This window comes from Canis lupus, chromosome 17 (genome assembly GCF_011100685.1).
Source record: "Canis lupus familiaris isolate Mischka breed German Shepherd chromosome 17, alternate assembly UU_Cfam_GSD_1.0, whole genome shotgun sequence".
In the NCBI taxonomy this organism is placed as follows: domain Eukaryota; kingdom Metazoa; phylum Chordata; class Mammalia; order Carnivora; family Canidae; genus Canis; species Canis lupus.
The window spans coordinates 20,392,121-20,405,716 of NC_049238.1; the positions used below are offsets into that span (position 1 = coordinate 20,392,121).

The following is a 13,596-nucleotide window of genomic DNA, read 5'->3' on the forward strand; positions in this document are numbered from 1 at the left end:
GTAACACACACGGAATCCCGAGTGCTCCAGGGCCCCCGTGATGTCTTCTTGTCTGTGGTACTTTCTGACTACTACTGTGAAAAGGGTTGGATTCACCTGAGCTCTAGATTCTCTGCTCCAGAGGTGGTGGTAGCTAACCTTTTTCATGGACTAGAATTTTATGGTCAAAACGGACCTTTCATGGTCCTCTCAGTCAACCCTCTTATTTTGAAGACTGGGAAGAGGAGGCTCAGAGAAATTAAGTCACGACAACACTTCAAGTGGCAGGACTGGAACTCATATCCTAGCAGTAGGACTCTCAATTCTGGGTCTCTTTTGTTGTAGCAGGCTCTGCATGACACCTATAGCTCTGAAAAGTCCCCTAATGCTTACAGAGAGCCACTCTCAGACTAGCAGTTAAGAATAAGATTTTGGGACGCCTGGGTAGCTCAGCGGTTGAGTGGCTGCCTTCAGCTGAGGGCGTGATCCCAGGGTCTTGGGATCAAGTCCCACATTGGGCTCCTGGTGGGGAGCCTATGTCTCGCCTCTCTCTCTGTGTCTCTCATGAATAAATAAAATATATATATATTTATTTATTTTTAAAGATTTTATTTATTTATTTATTCATGAGAGAGAGAGAGAGGCAGAGACACAGGCAGAGGGAAAAGCAGGCTCCATGTAGGGAGCCTGACGTGGGACTCAATCCCAGGTCTCCAGGATCATGCCCTGGGCCAAAGGCAGCGCTAAACTGCTGAGCCACCCAGGCTGCCCCTAAATATAATCTAAAGAAAAAAAAAAAAAAAAAAGAAGATGAGATTTAGAGTCTAGGTTTGACAGAACTGAGTTTGAAATCCTGGCTCTGCCATTTCACAGCTGTGAAGCTTTCTTCATCCTTAAAATGGGAAAAACAATACTTATTTTACAGTATTGCTGGAATTAAGTGAGAATGCTAGTAAAATGACTGGGTCTCAATGTCAGCTATCATCATCATCAATATTACTAGCATTTACCGGTATGGTTACATGGTTACAAATAGCATTTCAAAGGGAATCCCCCAAATAAAGTTGCTTTCATGCCTTAATAGAATATGCAACAATGTTCTACTGATCTTGATACAGTGTATCCTATTCAGTAAACCAGTGATTTTCAAACTGTGGCTAGAGATCCATCAGTGGTCATGAGGTTAGTGGGTCCTACACATAGGAAATAGGAGTACAGTGTATACAGTGAGGACAACTGATTTGTGAAACTTGTGCTTCAATTTTTCTGTACATATGTATATATGTAGCTGGTTAGGAGGTAAAAGACTAACTCAGAATGCACTGTAGTAAGCAACCAGTACAAGAAATGTTTTCTCTTGAATATGTCCTGAGCTCTTCAGATACCTTCTGTCTTATTACCAAAGAGCAGTCATTCTTCAATGATTGCTTAAAACTTAAAAATAACTGTAACCACTTAAATCTATAATACCACCAATTTGTTGGAAAAGTGGGAAGAGGTGAGGCTTGTTCACATGCTCCTCTCTGTTCTTTTAGTTGCTACACAACATTTCCTTCCATTTTCTAATTCACCAAAGAGAGGCTGGCCTTCAAAGTTTTATCTCTAGGCCCTAATAAGTAAGAAATGTATTCTTCTCTCAATGTATTCATTTTTATCAGAATATAACCAGCCCAACTCCAGAACAAAAACATCCCAATGATTCATTTGAAAGAATTAGAACTCTGGCCCTGCTTTCCCTACTTAAACCCTCATTACTGAGAGCAAGTTCAAGTAGCTGGGACCACTGACCACTAACGTGTTCTTAACATCTATTCACTGAGAGTAACCCTGAGAAATGATAGTCACCAGAAGAAAAACATTTTAGATAGACTTTGGGTACCTTTCCTTTTCTCAGCTTTATAAAAAGTTCTAGATCTTGGTTTTTCAGTAGCTAATAAAAAATTCAAAGGAAAGAACTTTACCTGAGATTCAGAGAGATAGCCAGCATCGTTCCCTTGCTCAATTCCAGTCTTTACCACCTAAAAAACACATAAAGCATTTGTTCATTGTTGCAAGGGATGGGCGAGATGCTCACTACCGTGAGTAAAACTGCTAGTTCATCAGTCTTCAAAGAGTAAGCCAAAAGTCTGGAAGCGGAGTAAGAAAGACAAGAGGACTGAATGGCTGCTTGCTTAAGACTTACTTTATTCTTGGGCCACCTGGGGGGCTCAGTTGGTTGAACATCTGCATTTGGCTCAGGTCATGATCCTAAGGTCCTGGGATGGAGCTCAGGAGGTCTGCTTCTCCCTCTGCCTATCCCCTCATTTGTGCTCACTCTCTTGCTCTTTTTTCCCCCTCTCTCAAATAAATGAATAAGTCTTAAAAAAGTTAAAAAAAAAAAAAAAAAAGACTGACTTCATTTTCCATCTCCAAGACTACTACTAAAACTAGTATAAAATGGAAGGAAATGAAATAGAAGAAAGTAATAAAAGTCAGAATGGGAAAAGATGACAGAGGTCCCACAGCTCAAACTCTTATCTCCTTATCCACTTCTAGACCACTATCCCAGCAGAGAAAAAGCTGCCACTGGCACTGCTCAAGTCTGAGAAAAGGTTTCCCCTTCCTTCTTGCTAAAATGGCTCTTCCAGCTTCTCTCTTGCTCTCCTACGTTAGTAGGCACATCCCCATAGTTACACTCTCAGCCCTTTTCTCCTTCCGTGCATTCTTCCTCAGGCCGATGGTCTCCTCTGTCATGTTACTCATGAATTCTATAAATTCAACTTAACATTTGAGGGAAGTCCTATCCTAAGTCCAAGTATAAAAGTCGAATTGACCCTGTATTCAATCACCACAATTTATGAGAAGGAAAAGTGGATATATATATACAAAAAAAACCAACCCACATATGAACAAATCTACATTCTTTATTTTTTTTATTTTTTATTTTTATTTATTTATTTTTTTTGGTTAAAAATTTTTTTAAATTTATTTTTTATTGGTATTCAATTTACCAACATACAGAATAACCCCCAGTGCCCGTCACCCATTCACTCCCACCCCTCGCCCTCCTCCCCTTCTACCACCCCTAGTTCGTTTCCCAGAGTTAGCAGTCTTTACGTTGTCTCCCTTTCTGATATTTCCCACACATTTCTTCTCCCTTCCCTTATATTCCCTTTCACTATTATTTATATTCCCCAAATGAATGAGAACATATAATGTTTGTCCTTCTCCGATTGACTTACTTCACTCAGCACAAATCTACATTCTTATCTTTTGTGTAAACTGTCACTTGAATTTCCTGAAACATCTAAACTCAGCACTTCTAAGACTTAACTCATAATCTCTTCTCTTTGGCAAGTCTCTTACTACCTTCACCTCTTTACTAATCTATCTTGGTAATGTCAAGTCTGAATGACCAAGATAGCTTCCAACTTCAAGTCTCTACTTGTCTCTCTTTCTAAATTGTTTATGACTTACTAGGACTATTATCTCTATGATCTATACAGGATGAAGGTCAAATTTCCAAATTCATTATTGTCCAAGTTCTAAAATCTAGGTTCATTTGGCCTTTTTGCACACATTTCAGTATCCTACAAAATCTGATCTCATTAAATGTTCCTTGAAGAACCTCATGCTTTCCAGCTTCTGTAACTTTGCTCAAAATGCCCACCCTACCTGGTACCACTTTCTCTTCACTTTCCAGGGCTCAGGTCAAATTCTATGATGCTCTGGGATGCCTGGGTGGCTCAGCGGTTGAGCATCTGCCTTTAGCTCAGGGCGTGATCCCGGGTCTGGGGATCGAGTCCCACATTGGGTTCTCTGTGGGGAGCATGCTTCTCCCTCTGCCTCTTTCTCTGTGTGTCTCATGAATAAATAAATCAAATCTTAAAAAAAATTATAGGAGGCTCTTCCTAATCTCTCTGGCTTACAGTGACTGTTGCCTCCTCTGTGCATTTAGCAATCTTCCTCTGTTCAATTATCTGGCAGTGATCCCAGGGTGGCATCTAACATCCCTTCCATTAGTTACCTGTCCCAGCACAGACACACATCTAATCTCCCCAAACTGGGAGATGGGTGTGAGAAGGGAATCATGTGTCCTATTTATGCATTTTGGTGTCTTTCCTCAAAATATATTTGTTGGCTGATTTATTGCCCATTTTCAAAGTCTTAGATTACATGTTCTCTTAATCTTAGATACTAAAGACTGAAGACTAAAGAGTTTCTAAGTTTTAAAGTCTACCTTTAGACAGAAGTTCTTAACCCTGTGATCATTTTATTTATCCTCCTTGATCTTTTTCAGAACTTTTCTGTATCATTACATTTTTTTGATAATTACAGCAATGGGGAAGTCAATAAGGCATTTTAGGTACTGCAATGTTTTCAACCGAGGCCATCAATTTTGTTTCAACTACCTTTTAATTAATGCCCAGGATTTCACTGGCCTTGTTATTCTGATATAACAGGTTTTCTATTTTTTCCTGTTTTATAACTGGTAGTTTTAAATTCCTTATGCCCAGCACTCATTATCCCCAAAATAATCAGTTTATGAGCCCTCATGGCTTGCTTGCTTTATTTTTAGTGAGTACTGTAATAACAGAATTAAGAACTATAGTACCAGAAGACATAGTTCGGAATGGCAATAAAGAATACTGCTCTATAAAGGGAGGAAACATGAGAAATGTGGGAATATGGGGTGAAGACTCACATCGATTATTTTCAGAGGTGCAGGATAAAGGCCTTTGGTCTGTTTTCGTACTTTTTCTTCCACCTTTTTGTAAACCTGTTGTCTGACAAAAGGAATACTCAGGGCATATGACGTCAATTCTGCAAAAGAAAATGGTTTTTAGATACTTACTGGAAAAAGCCTAGTCTCCCTTCTTAGTTTGTTCTGTAAACTCCATAAAAATGCAGTAATTGTAGCTATCTGAAAGAACTTTTCACTTTGATATACAAAATCCAAATTGCAACCTAAGCACTTCTATACACATGGTTTAATTAGTTGATAAATACTAAAGTTGGGTGTTGGGTGCATGGGTGTTTATTACAGTATTATATATTATTCTGCTTTTGTATTAATGCTTCAAATTTTCCAAAATAAAAAATTGAAAAAAAACATGGCTGTAACCAACCAGTGTAAGGTTTAGGACTTGAACCTAGAGCAGTTGTTACACTCCTTAAGGATGACTCTATACTTAGAGTAAAAAAAAAAAAACGCATTTACCTCCTCATTTTATAACAAAATTAAACTCTCTGGAGAGAACCTTTGCCTTAGTTCTTTAATAATGACACTCACTTTCTACTAATCCCTTGTCTCTCTTTATGGAGATTTTCTTATCAGATAGTCCTTTGGCAAAATTAACTGCAACTTCTTCTAAGTATTCAATTGTCCGTTCCTCTGGAGGTTTTAATCCTGGTCCTGTAAAAATGAACACAACAGATTAGAATGTAAATCATTTTCAGCATAGCTTTCCATGTTATACTAGAGACTGGTAGGTGCCAAGTTATGAGCTATGGACTCAAAGAATATAAGAAGTAACACTGAGCAAGGGTGTAACAATGTACTCTAGATAGAAAACCAGGTCTTAAGTCTGGCTTCCATTTCTGAGTAGGATGTAGAATGTCTCATGAGGCCTGTATTCTTGCTGCAAAACTGCAGACAAAAATGAATAAACTGTAAAACCACACATTCATAAAGCTATGAGAGAGTGGTAGAAGCAATGAGGACCATATGAACTAAAATTCCAGACAGGGAAGAGCTTGCCTGAAGTGAACTGATGATTGCTGGATGTTTTCTTTTCTGAGGTTATATGATTCTTTTGGGCATGGGCTGAAGATTAGAGTTGGCTCAAGCAGAAGGATGCTCCTGGGAGCAAGTGAAATGATCAGTTTTAGGAGGTCATGTACAATACATTATAAGCTAGAAGAAACCAAATGCAAAGCTAGTCTTTCCCCATGGAACATTCATGGAATTCTAAGGTGGTATAGGAGGCTGGAAGGGCTGGGTCAAAGAGCTGGAGGGAAATCTCTCACAGTGTGATGATGTGTAGCACATAAAGTACTTCTATAGAGAAAGGAATATGCCAATAATAATGTAACTCATTTTCTACTTAAGGCATCTACTCTATACTGAACTTGTTTGAGGAAAGAGACTAAAGAGATAGGCTCCGAAATTCCAAAGGCTATTTTTACAGGGTTGTGTAAACAGACATCCTGTGTCTATTGGTGACTGGGGTTCAAAAGGCAATTTTGTGCAGTCTTGTGGTATGAAGGAAACAAAATCCCAATAGTAAAAGGAGGCTGAAACAAATTTGCAATCATATTTTTATCTCTCTTATGATACATGCCCTATTGTGAAAGTATGTGAAAGAGGATGAAAAAGAAAAGCCTTGGGATGCCCGGGTGGCTCAGATGGTTAAGGAATCTGTCTTTGGGCACAGGTCATGATTGTAGGGTCTGGGATGGAGCCCTGAATTGGGCTCTCTGCTCAGCGGGGAGTCTGTTTCTCCCTCTTCCTGCCACTCCCCCTGCTTGTGCTCTCTCTGTGTGTCTCAAATGAATAACAAAAACAAAAAGCTCCAACTTGTGAGAGGTAAAAATGCAGAGGGCCCACAAAAGTCTCAAGGAGCCTGCAGGGAGGCCAGTGCAGCTGGAACCTGTGGAGTAGAGTCCTGGAGGGCAGCTGCTCCACAAAAGGAGGACTCCAGGTACCTACAGAGGGCCCCTGAAACTCTGGATGAGTACTGTTAACCACGTGCATGAGATGAAACTGCAAGAGGCAAACTGACTGATACAAACATGCAGAAATGAAGACAGAAGTAGCAGACAATGTTAGAAAGGCTATTATTGTAAATGCATGCTATACATTCAAGAAGGTAGAGGAAAGCAGAAACATAATGAAGAGAAACTGAATACATAAAAGTGAATCAAATGTTACTTCTAGATAGGAAATGAAAGATACACAAGATTGGGTTAATAGTAGATTATACACCAAAGAAAAAAAGATCAGGAAACTTGAATACATGGCAATAGAAAATATACAGATGGAAAAAGAAAAATTGCTTCATTTTGGGACCGTATCAAGTAAATCTAACATAGGTGAAGTTGGAGCTGCAGAGAAGGGGTGGGGGGAAGATGGGAAAATATTGGAATTAATGGCCAAAAAGTTTCCAATTTGGTCAAAACTACAAATCCACTATCCAAGAAACTCAATGAATGCCATGCCCAATGAACATTAAAAAACAACAGTAACTATAGCAACAACAACAAACCAAGATACACCATAACACATGATTAAGACTAAGTAATAAAGGGAAGATCTGACAGTGGGGGCAAGGGCGGTGAAGGGGAGAGACACATTATAAACAGAAGAACAAAGATAAAAATGAGAACAGACTTTCTATCAGAAATTATGCAAGCCATGACATGATGTTGACACATCCATAAAGTACCCCCCCCAAAAAATAAATAAAGTACAAGAACCTAGAATTCTGTGGCACTCAAGAATATCTTTAGAAAAATAAGTGGAAATAAAGGCTGTCAAACAAATCAAAAGGTGAGAGACTCCATTGCCAGCAGACCTATGCGACTGAATATGTCAAGTTCTTCAGGTTGGAGGAAAATCAAACCAGATGGGAACTTGGAGCTATACAAAGAAAGAGCACTCAAAATGGTAACCATGTGGGTATATATAGAAAACTCTCTTCTCATTTTTAATCTCCTTAAAAGATGACTATTGAAAACAAAGATAGCAATATGCTGAGGAATATATAATATATTTAGAAATGAAATGTTGAGACACTGATACCATTTGCAGTAGAAAATCTGTTATAACTTTTGATGCCCCCAAAACTTAACTACCAATAGCCTACTACTGATCAGAAGGTGTACCAATAACATAAATAGTTGATAACATATTTTGTGTATGTATTACATACTGTATTCCTATAATAAAGTAAGCTACGGGAAAAAAAAGTTAAGAAAAAAAGGAACTACGTTTACAGTACTATATAAAAATCTGTGTGTAAATGGACCCACACAGTTTGAACTTATATCATACAAGGGTCAACTGTATATTCTTTTAAGGTTCTTACCTTATAGGTAAAATGATACATCATTTCCAGATAGATCATATGTTAAGGATATAGACTATAAACCTTAGAGTAACCATTAAAAGGGTAAAGCAAAGTAAAAGCCCAATAGTGAGGGTAAAAAATTACTAATCCAAATGAAAGAAGGAAGGAAAAACAGGACAAATAGAAAACAAGTAGCATCAAATGAAGTTGAAATGCTAGAACTGTGTTGGTATGCTGTAGAGGAAGCTAATGAAAGGCTTAAGGAAACTGGAATGTTAACGTGGATTTATGATGTTAGACCTGCTCAGCCAACCTGGAAAGGTTAGAGGACACATCTTTCACCATGACTGTAAGAAATCAATTTGGGGGAAGATGGCATGCTTGAAGGGCTGTGTCGTTATTCTTCTCTGTAGGTCACAAATCACAGTGGGAACTGCTACCATCAATTGGGATCCTAGGGTGGCTGAGGCCAAATAGCAACATTTAACTGCCAAAGGCAAACTGAGTATGGTTATCATAATGGACAGCAGAACCAAAGTAGTAATCAGAATAGTGTGACTTACAGAGACCTATAGCACTGGCTAGTTGATCATGGTGTCCCTAGGAAAGAAATAGATGGTAAGTCTACTATAGTCTTACTTGATCTGTATGAGAGAATTCTAGTTCTAGTAAATAGAGGTATAACCTAAACCACCAAAGAAAGTCATGGGCCCTCATCATTTCCCTGCAATGAGTCAGTTTACAGACCCAGAACCTCTTGAATTAAGGGGAGGTTGCATTTCCATAATGGGAATATACTGTTAATCTTCCTCCCAGCCTTCCCCAAAGGGATCCTATATGGTCATTAACCTTGGGGAAAGGGAAATATAGTAATCAGATTTTGGGTGGGATTACTGGACACTGGCTCTGAACTGATGCTAATTCCAGGAGACCCAAAATATCTCTCTAGGTTCACCAGTCAGATTGGGGCTTATAAAGTCAAGAAATCCATGGAGTTTTAGTTCAGTTCTATCTCACAGTGGGCTTACTGGATCCCTGAACCCATCCTGTGGTTATTTCTAGAATGCATAATTGAAATACACATACTTAGCAACTAGCCCCATATTAGCTCCTTGAACTGTGGAGTGAGGGATATTAAAATGTGAAAGGCCAAATGTAAGCCATTAGAACTGCCTCTACTTAGAAGAACAGTAAGCCAAAAGTAATACTGTATTTTTGGAGGGATTACAGAGATTAGTGCCACCATCAAGGACTTGAAAGATACAGGGGTGGTAGTTTCTATTCATTCAACTTGCCTATTTTGGTTTATGCATAAAATAGATGGGTCTTTGTAGAACAACAGTGGATTTAAACTTAATTAATTGCAGTTACTACTACAATTGTTGATGGTGTTCCAGATGTGGTTTCATTGCTGGAACAAATTAACACATTGTCCTTTTTCTGCTAGGCACTTACTGATCTAGAAAATGCTTTCTTCCTCAATAGCTCTTAGGAAGGACTACCTGAAGCAGTCTGGCCTTCAGTTGGCAATATACTGTTACTGTCTTAACCTCAGAGGTATATCAACTCTCCAGCCATATGTCATAATTTAGTCCGTAGAGATCCTGATTGTCTTTCCCTTCCACAAGATACCATGCTGGTTCATTACATTAATGATATTACACTGAATGAATCTGGTGAACAGGAAGTACCATCTACTCTGACATATTCATCTTAGTGTAATTTCTAGGGGTACAATGGTGGGGGGCATGCTGACATCCCTTCCTAGGTGAAGGTAAGTTATTGCATCTGGCCCCTCCTACCACAGAAAAATATGCATAACACCTAGTGGGCCTCTTTGGATTTTAGAGGCAACATTTACTTGGGTGTGCTACTCTAGCTCCTTTACTGAATAATTTGAAGGCTACTAGTTTTGAGTGGAACCCAGGAAGAAAAGCTATTTTGGGCCCTATGATTCAGATCTGATGGTGCATGAAGGGTCAGTGGTAGATAGAGATGTGTTTGGAATCCTTGAGAGGACACTATAGGCAAATCATAGTAGACATTTAGGAATTTGGAGCAAACCCCTACCATTCTCTGTGAATAACTACTCTCCTACTGAGAAAAAGCTAGTGGGCCTCAGTAGGGACTCAAAGCTTAATTAACCATGGGGCATCAGCTTACCATGGGACCTGAGCTGCCCATCATGAAATAGATGTTGTCTGGCCCACTAAACCATAAAGTTCATTGACTGTAACAGCATTCAACTTCATTATCAAATGGAATTGGTATATGTGAGAATTGGTTTGAGCAGACCCTAAAGACACAAGCTATATGAGAAAGTGACCAAACTTTCCTTACTCCTCCTTCTCTGTCCCTGTTTGCCCCTATGGCTTCAGGGGAGTTCCTTATTATTATCAGATGACTAGGGAAGATAGAGCTCAGGCCAGTTTGTAGATAGTTCTATATGATATGCAGGCACCATCTCAAAGTACCCTACTGCAGCATTATAGTCCCTTTCTGGGGCTATTAATCCTGATTACCAAGGGGGCGTTGGGCTACCACTACACAATGGGAATAAGAAAGAGTACATCTTGAAAACCACAGATCTCTTAGGGGGTCTTTTGGTGCTAAAACAACCTGTAATTAGTTAAAGGAAAACTACAACAACTCAGTTCATGCAGGACTGCAAGTGACCCAGACCTTCTAGGAATGAAGGTCACCCCACTAGGCAAAGAACCATGACCAGTTGAGGTACTTCCTGAGGGCAAAAGGAATATGGAATGGGAAGGAGAAATAGGTACAACTGTGGCCACATGACTATTTGTAAAAACTGAGGAGCCCAGCCCCTGGCCAAAAACCTATGTGTGATTTTTCAGGCCCAACTACAGGCAATTACAAAGGCTTTTGCCCAGCAAGCCTCACAGGGAAAGCTGTCCTTCCCACAAGAGACTTGGTGTGCAGTCAAGAGACTGACTTTAAGGGGAGTTGCAGTCAATAACTGAGGTATCCCTTGCTGGCTATGGTCTTACACATATCAGCGTTCTTAGCCCAAGTACCTCATTCCTTTCTATTTGGGCCCTCCAACCAAGCTCTTCTTCAGGTACCTCTGACGAGGACTCCTTATGGGGGAAGAAAGAGAAATCTTAAAGATACTTCTACTCAGACTCAGTACTTTTCCCTTCCTGGCTCTTATCATTTTAAACAATGAAATCACAACCAAAAAGCACAAAAACTGAGAAGGATATGGCACTAAATAGGCCATGGAAAGGACACTTGTTGGCTATATGAGAGCTAAAAAAAGAAGGCAGAATGTTGCCCTATTTGACCTCAGCTGGAACACGTGTACTGGGAGATTTGAATTTTTCACCACTCAGTGCCTATTAAAGACTGAAATAGGGCAGCCTGGGTGGCTCAGCGGTTTAGCGCCGCCTTCAGCCCAGGGCGTGACCCTGGAGACCCGGGATCGAGTCCCATGTCGGGCTCCCTGCATGAAGCCTGCTTCTCCTTCTGCCTGTGTCTCCGCCTCTCTCTCTCTCTCCTTTCTGTGTATTCTCATGAATAAATAAATAAAATCTTAACAAAACAAAACCCAAAGCATTTAAAAAAAAAAGACTGAAAAAGCATCATAAGTGTTATTTTTGGGGTCACAACAAGTTTTAGTGGGTAGGTGAATTCGGAGATAAGGAGCCTGCAAATAATAAGGATTAACCATACTCTGATCACAAGAGCATTCAACTAGAAATCAGTAACAGAAAGATATCTAAAACATCTGTAAATATTTGAAAATTAAATAACACTCCCAAATTACACATGGGTCATGGGTCAAAGAAGAAACCATGGGAAATCTGAAAATATTCTGACCTTCACGGAAGTGAAAAGTGTAACATTAAAATATGTAGATAAGGGATGTCTGGGTGGTTCAGCGATTGAGCATCTGCTTTTGGCTCAGGGCCTGATCCCAGATTCCGGGGAAGGAGTCCCACATTGGGCTCCTTGTGTGGAACCTACTTCTCCCTCTGCCTGTGTCTCTGCCTCTCTTTCTGTGTCTCTCATGAATATAAATAAAATCTTTAAAAAATAAATAAATAGGGATGCCTGGGTGGCTCAGCGGTTAAGCGCCTGCCTTCAGCCCACAGAGCACGATCCTGGAGTCCCAGGATCGAGTCCCACATCAGGCTCCCTGCATGGAATGGAGCCTGCTTCTCCCTCTGCCTGTATCTCTGCCTCTCTCTCTCTCTGTGTCTCTCATGAATAAATAAATAAAATAGATAAATCAATGCTACAAAAGAAATTGACAGTTTTAAATATTTATGTTAGAAAAAAAAGCCTAAAATCAATGATCTACACTTCTACTTTGAGAAACTAGAAAAAGAACAAATTAAACCCAAAAGCAAGCAGAAATAATGAATAGCTGAAATCAATAAATAGCAGACAAACAACAGAGGAAAATCAATGAAACTAAAAGCTAGACTCATCAGGGAAAAAATAAAGATGACACAAAGTATCAATATCCAGAATGAAAGAGTATAAATATCTTTACAGAGTATAAAGATATTGAAAGAATAATACAGAAGTATTAAGAAAAACTTTATTGTAACAAATTTAGCAAGTTAAATAAAATGGACAAGATCTTTGAGAAACAAACTACTATAAGCTTGCTCAAAAAAATGGAGAACCTGGATAGCCCTTCTAAAGAAATTGAAATCATATATAAAAACCCTCCCAACAAAGCAAACTCCAAGTCCACATATGGCTTCACTGGTGAATTCTATCAAGTATTTGAAGAAGAAATAATGCTAATACCGAATAATACCAATCTTCCAGAAAATAGGAAAAAAACATATTTTCAATTCATTTCATGAAGCCAGCATTATTCTGATACCAACACCAAGCAAAAATATCTCAAGAAAATCATCCCTGAGACCATTCTCTCTCATGACCAGACATAAAAATCTTTTACAATTTTAGTTGATTCTGTCAATTTATAAAAAGAATAATACATTATGACCAAATGGAGTTTATTCTAAGAATGCAAGTCTAGTTCAACAGTCAAAACTCAATGTAGGGGATTCCTGGGTGGCTTAGCAGTTTAGCGCCTGCCTTCGGCCCAGGGCGTGGTCCTGGGGACCCGGGATGGGGTCTCATGTCGGGCTCCCTGCATGGAGCCTGCTTCTCCCTCTGCCTGTGTCTCTGCCTCTCTCTCTGTGTCTCTCATGAATAAATAAAATCTTAAAAAAAAAAAAACTCAATGTAAGTGACATTACTAATACATTAAAAAAGACAAAAATCACAAAATCATCTCATGAGATGCAGAAAGAACATTTGACAACATTCAACATCTATTCGCAGCAAACTATAGATAAGAGGAAATGTCTGTAATGATAAGGGCATATATAAAAAAGCTATAGCTGACACCATACACCCTATAGCATCAGAATGAAGGCTCTTCTAAGATGGGGAACAAGTTAACAATATCTGCCTTCATTACTTCTAACCAATATCATACTAAAGATCTTAGCCATTGAGTAAATCAAGAAAAAAAATAAATGCCAACCAGATGAGAAAGGAAAAAGCCAAAATGTCT

At 39.2% G+C, this 13,596-nt stretch overlaps 1 protein-coding gene across 1 annotated transcript in view; it reads right to left on the reverse strand.

The window, feature by feature from the left end:
• Positions 1 to 13,596, reverse strand: part of HADHA (hydroxyacyl-CoA dehydrogenase trifunctional multienzyme complex subunit alpha) — a 48,424-nt gene that overhangs the window by 17,813 nt on the left and 17,015 nt on the right. The window contains exons 8-10 of the mRNA XM_038560980.1: positions 5,252 to 5,374; positions 4,664 to 4,782; positions 1,941 to 1,997 (exon numbers count right to left, since the gene is read on the reverse strand). Of these exons, the coding sequence (XP_038416908.1) occupies positions 1,941 to 1,997; positions 4,664 to 4,782; positions 5,252 to 5,374 (299 nt within the window). The remainder of the gene's footprint in view (positions 1 to 1,940; positions 1,998 to 4,663; positions 4,783 to 5,251; positions 5,375 to 13,596) is intronic.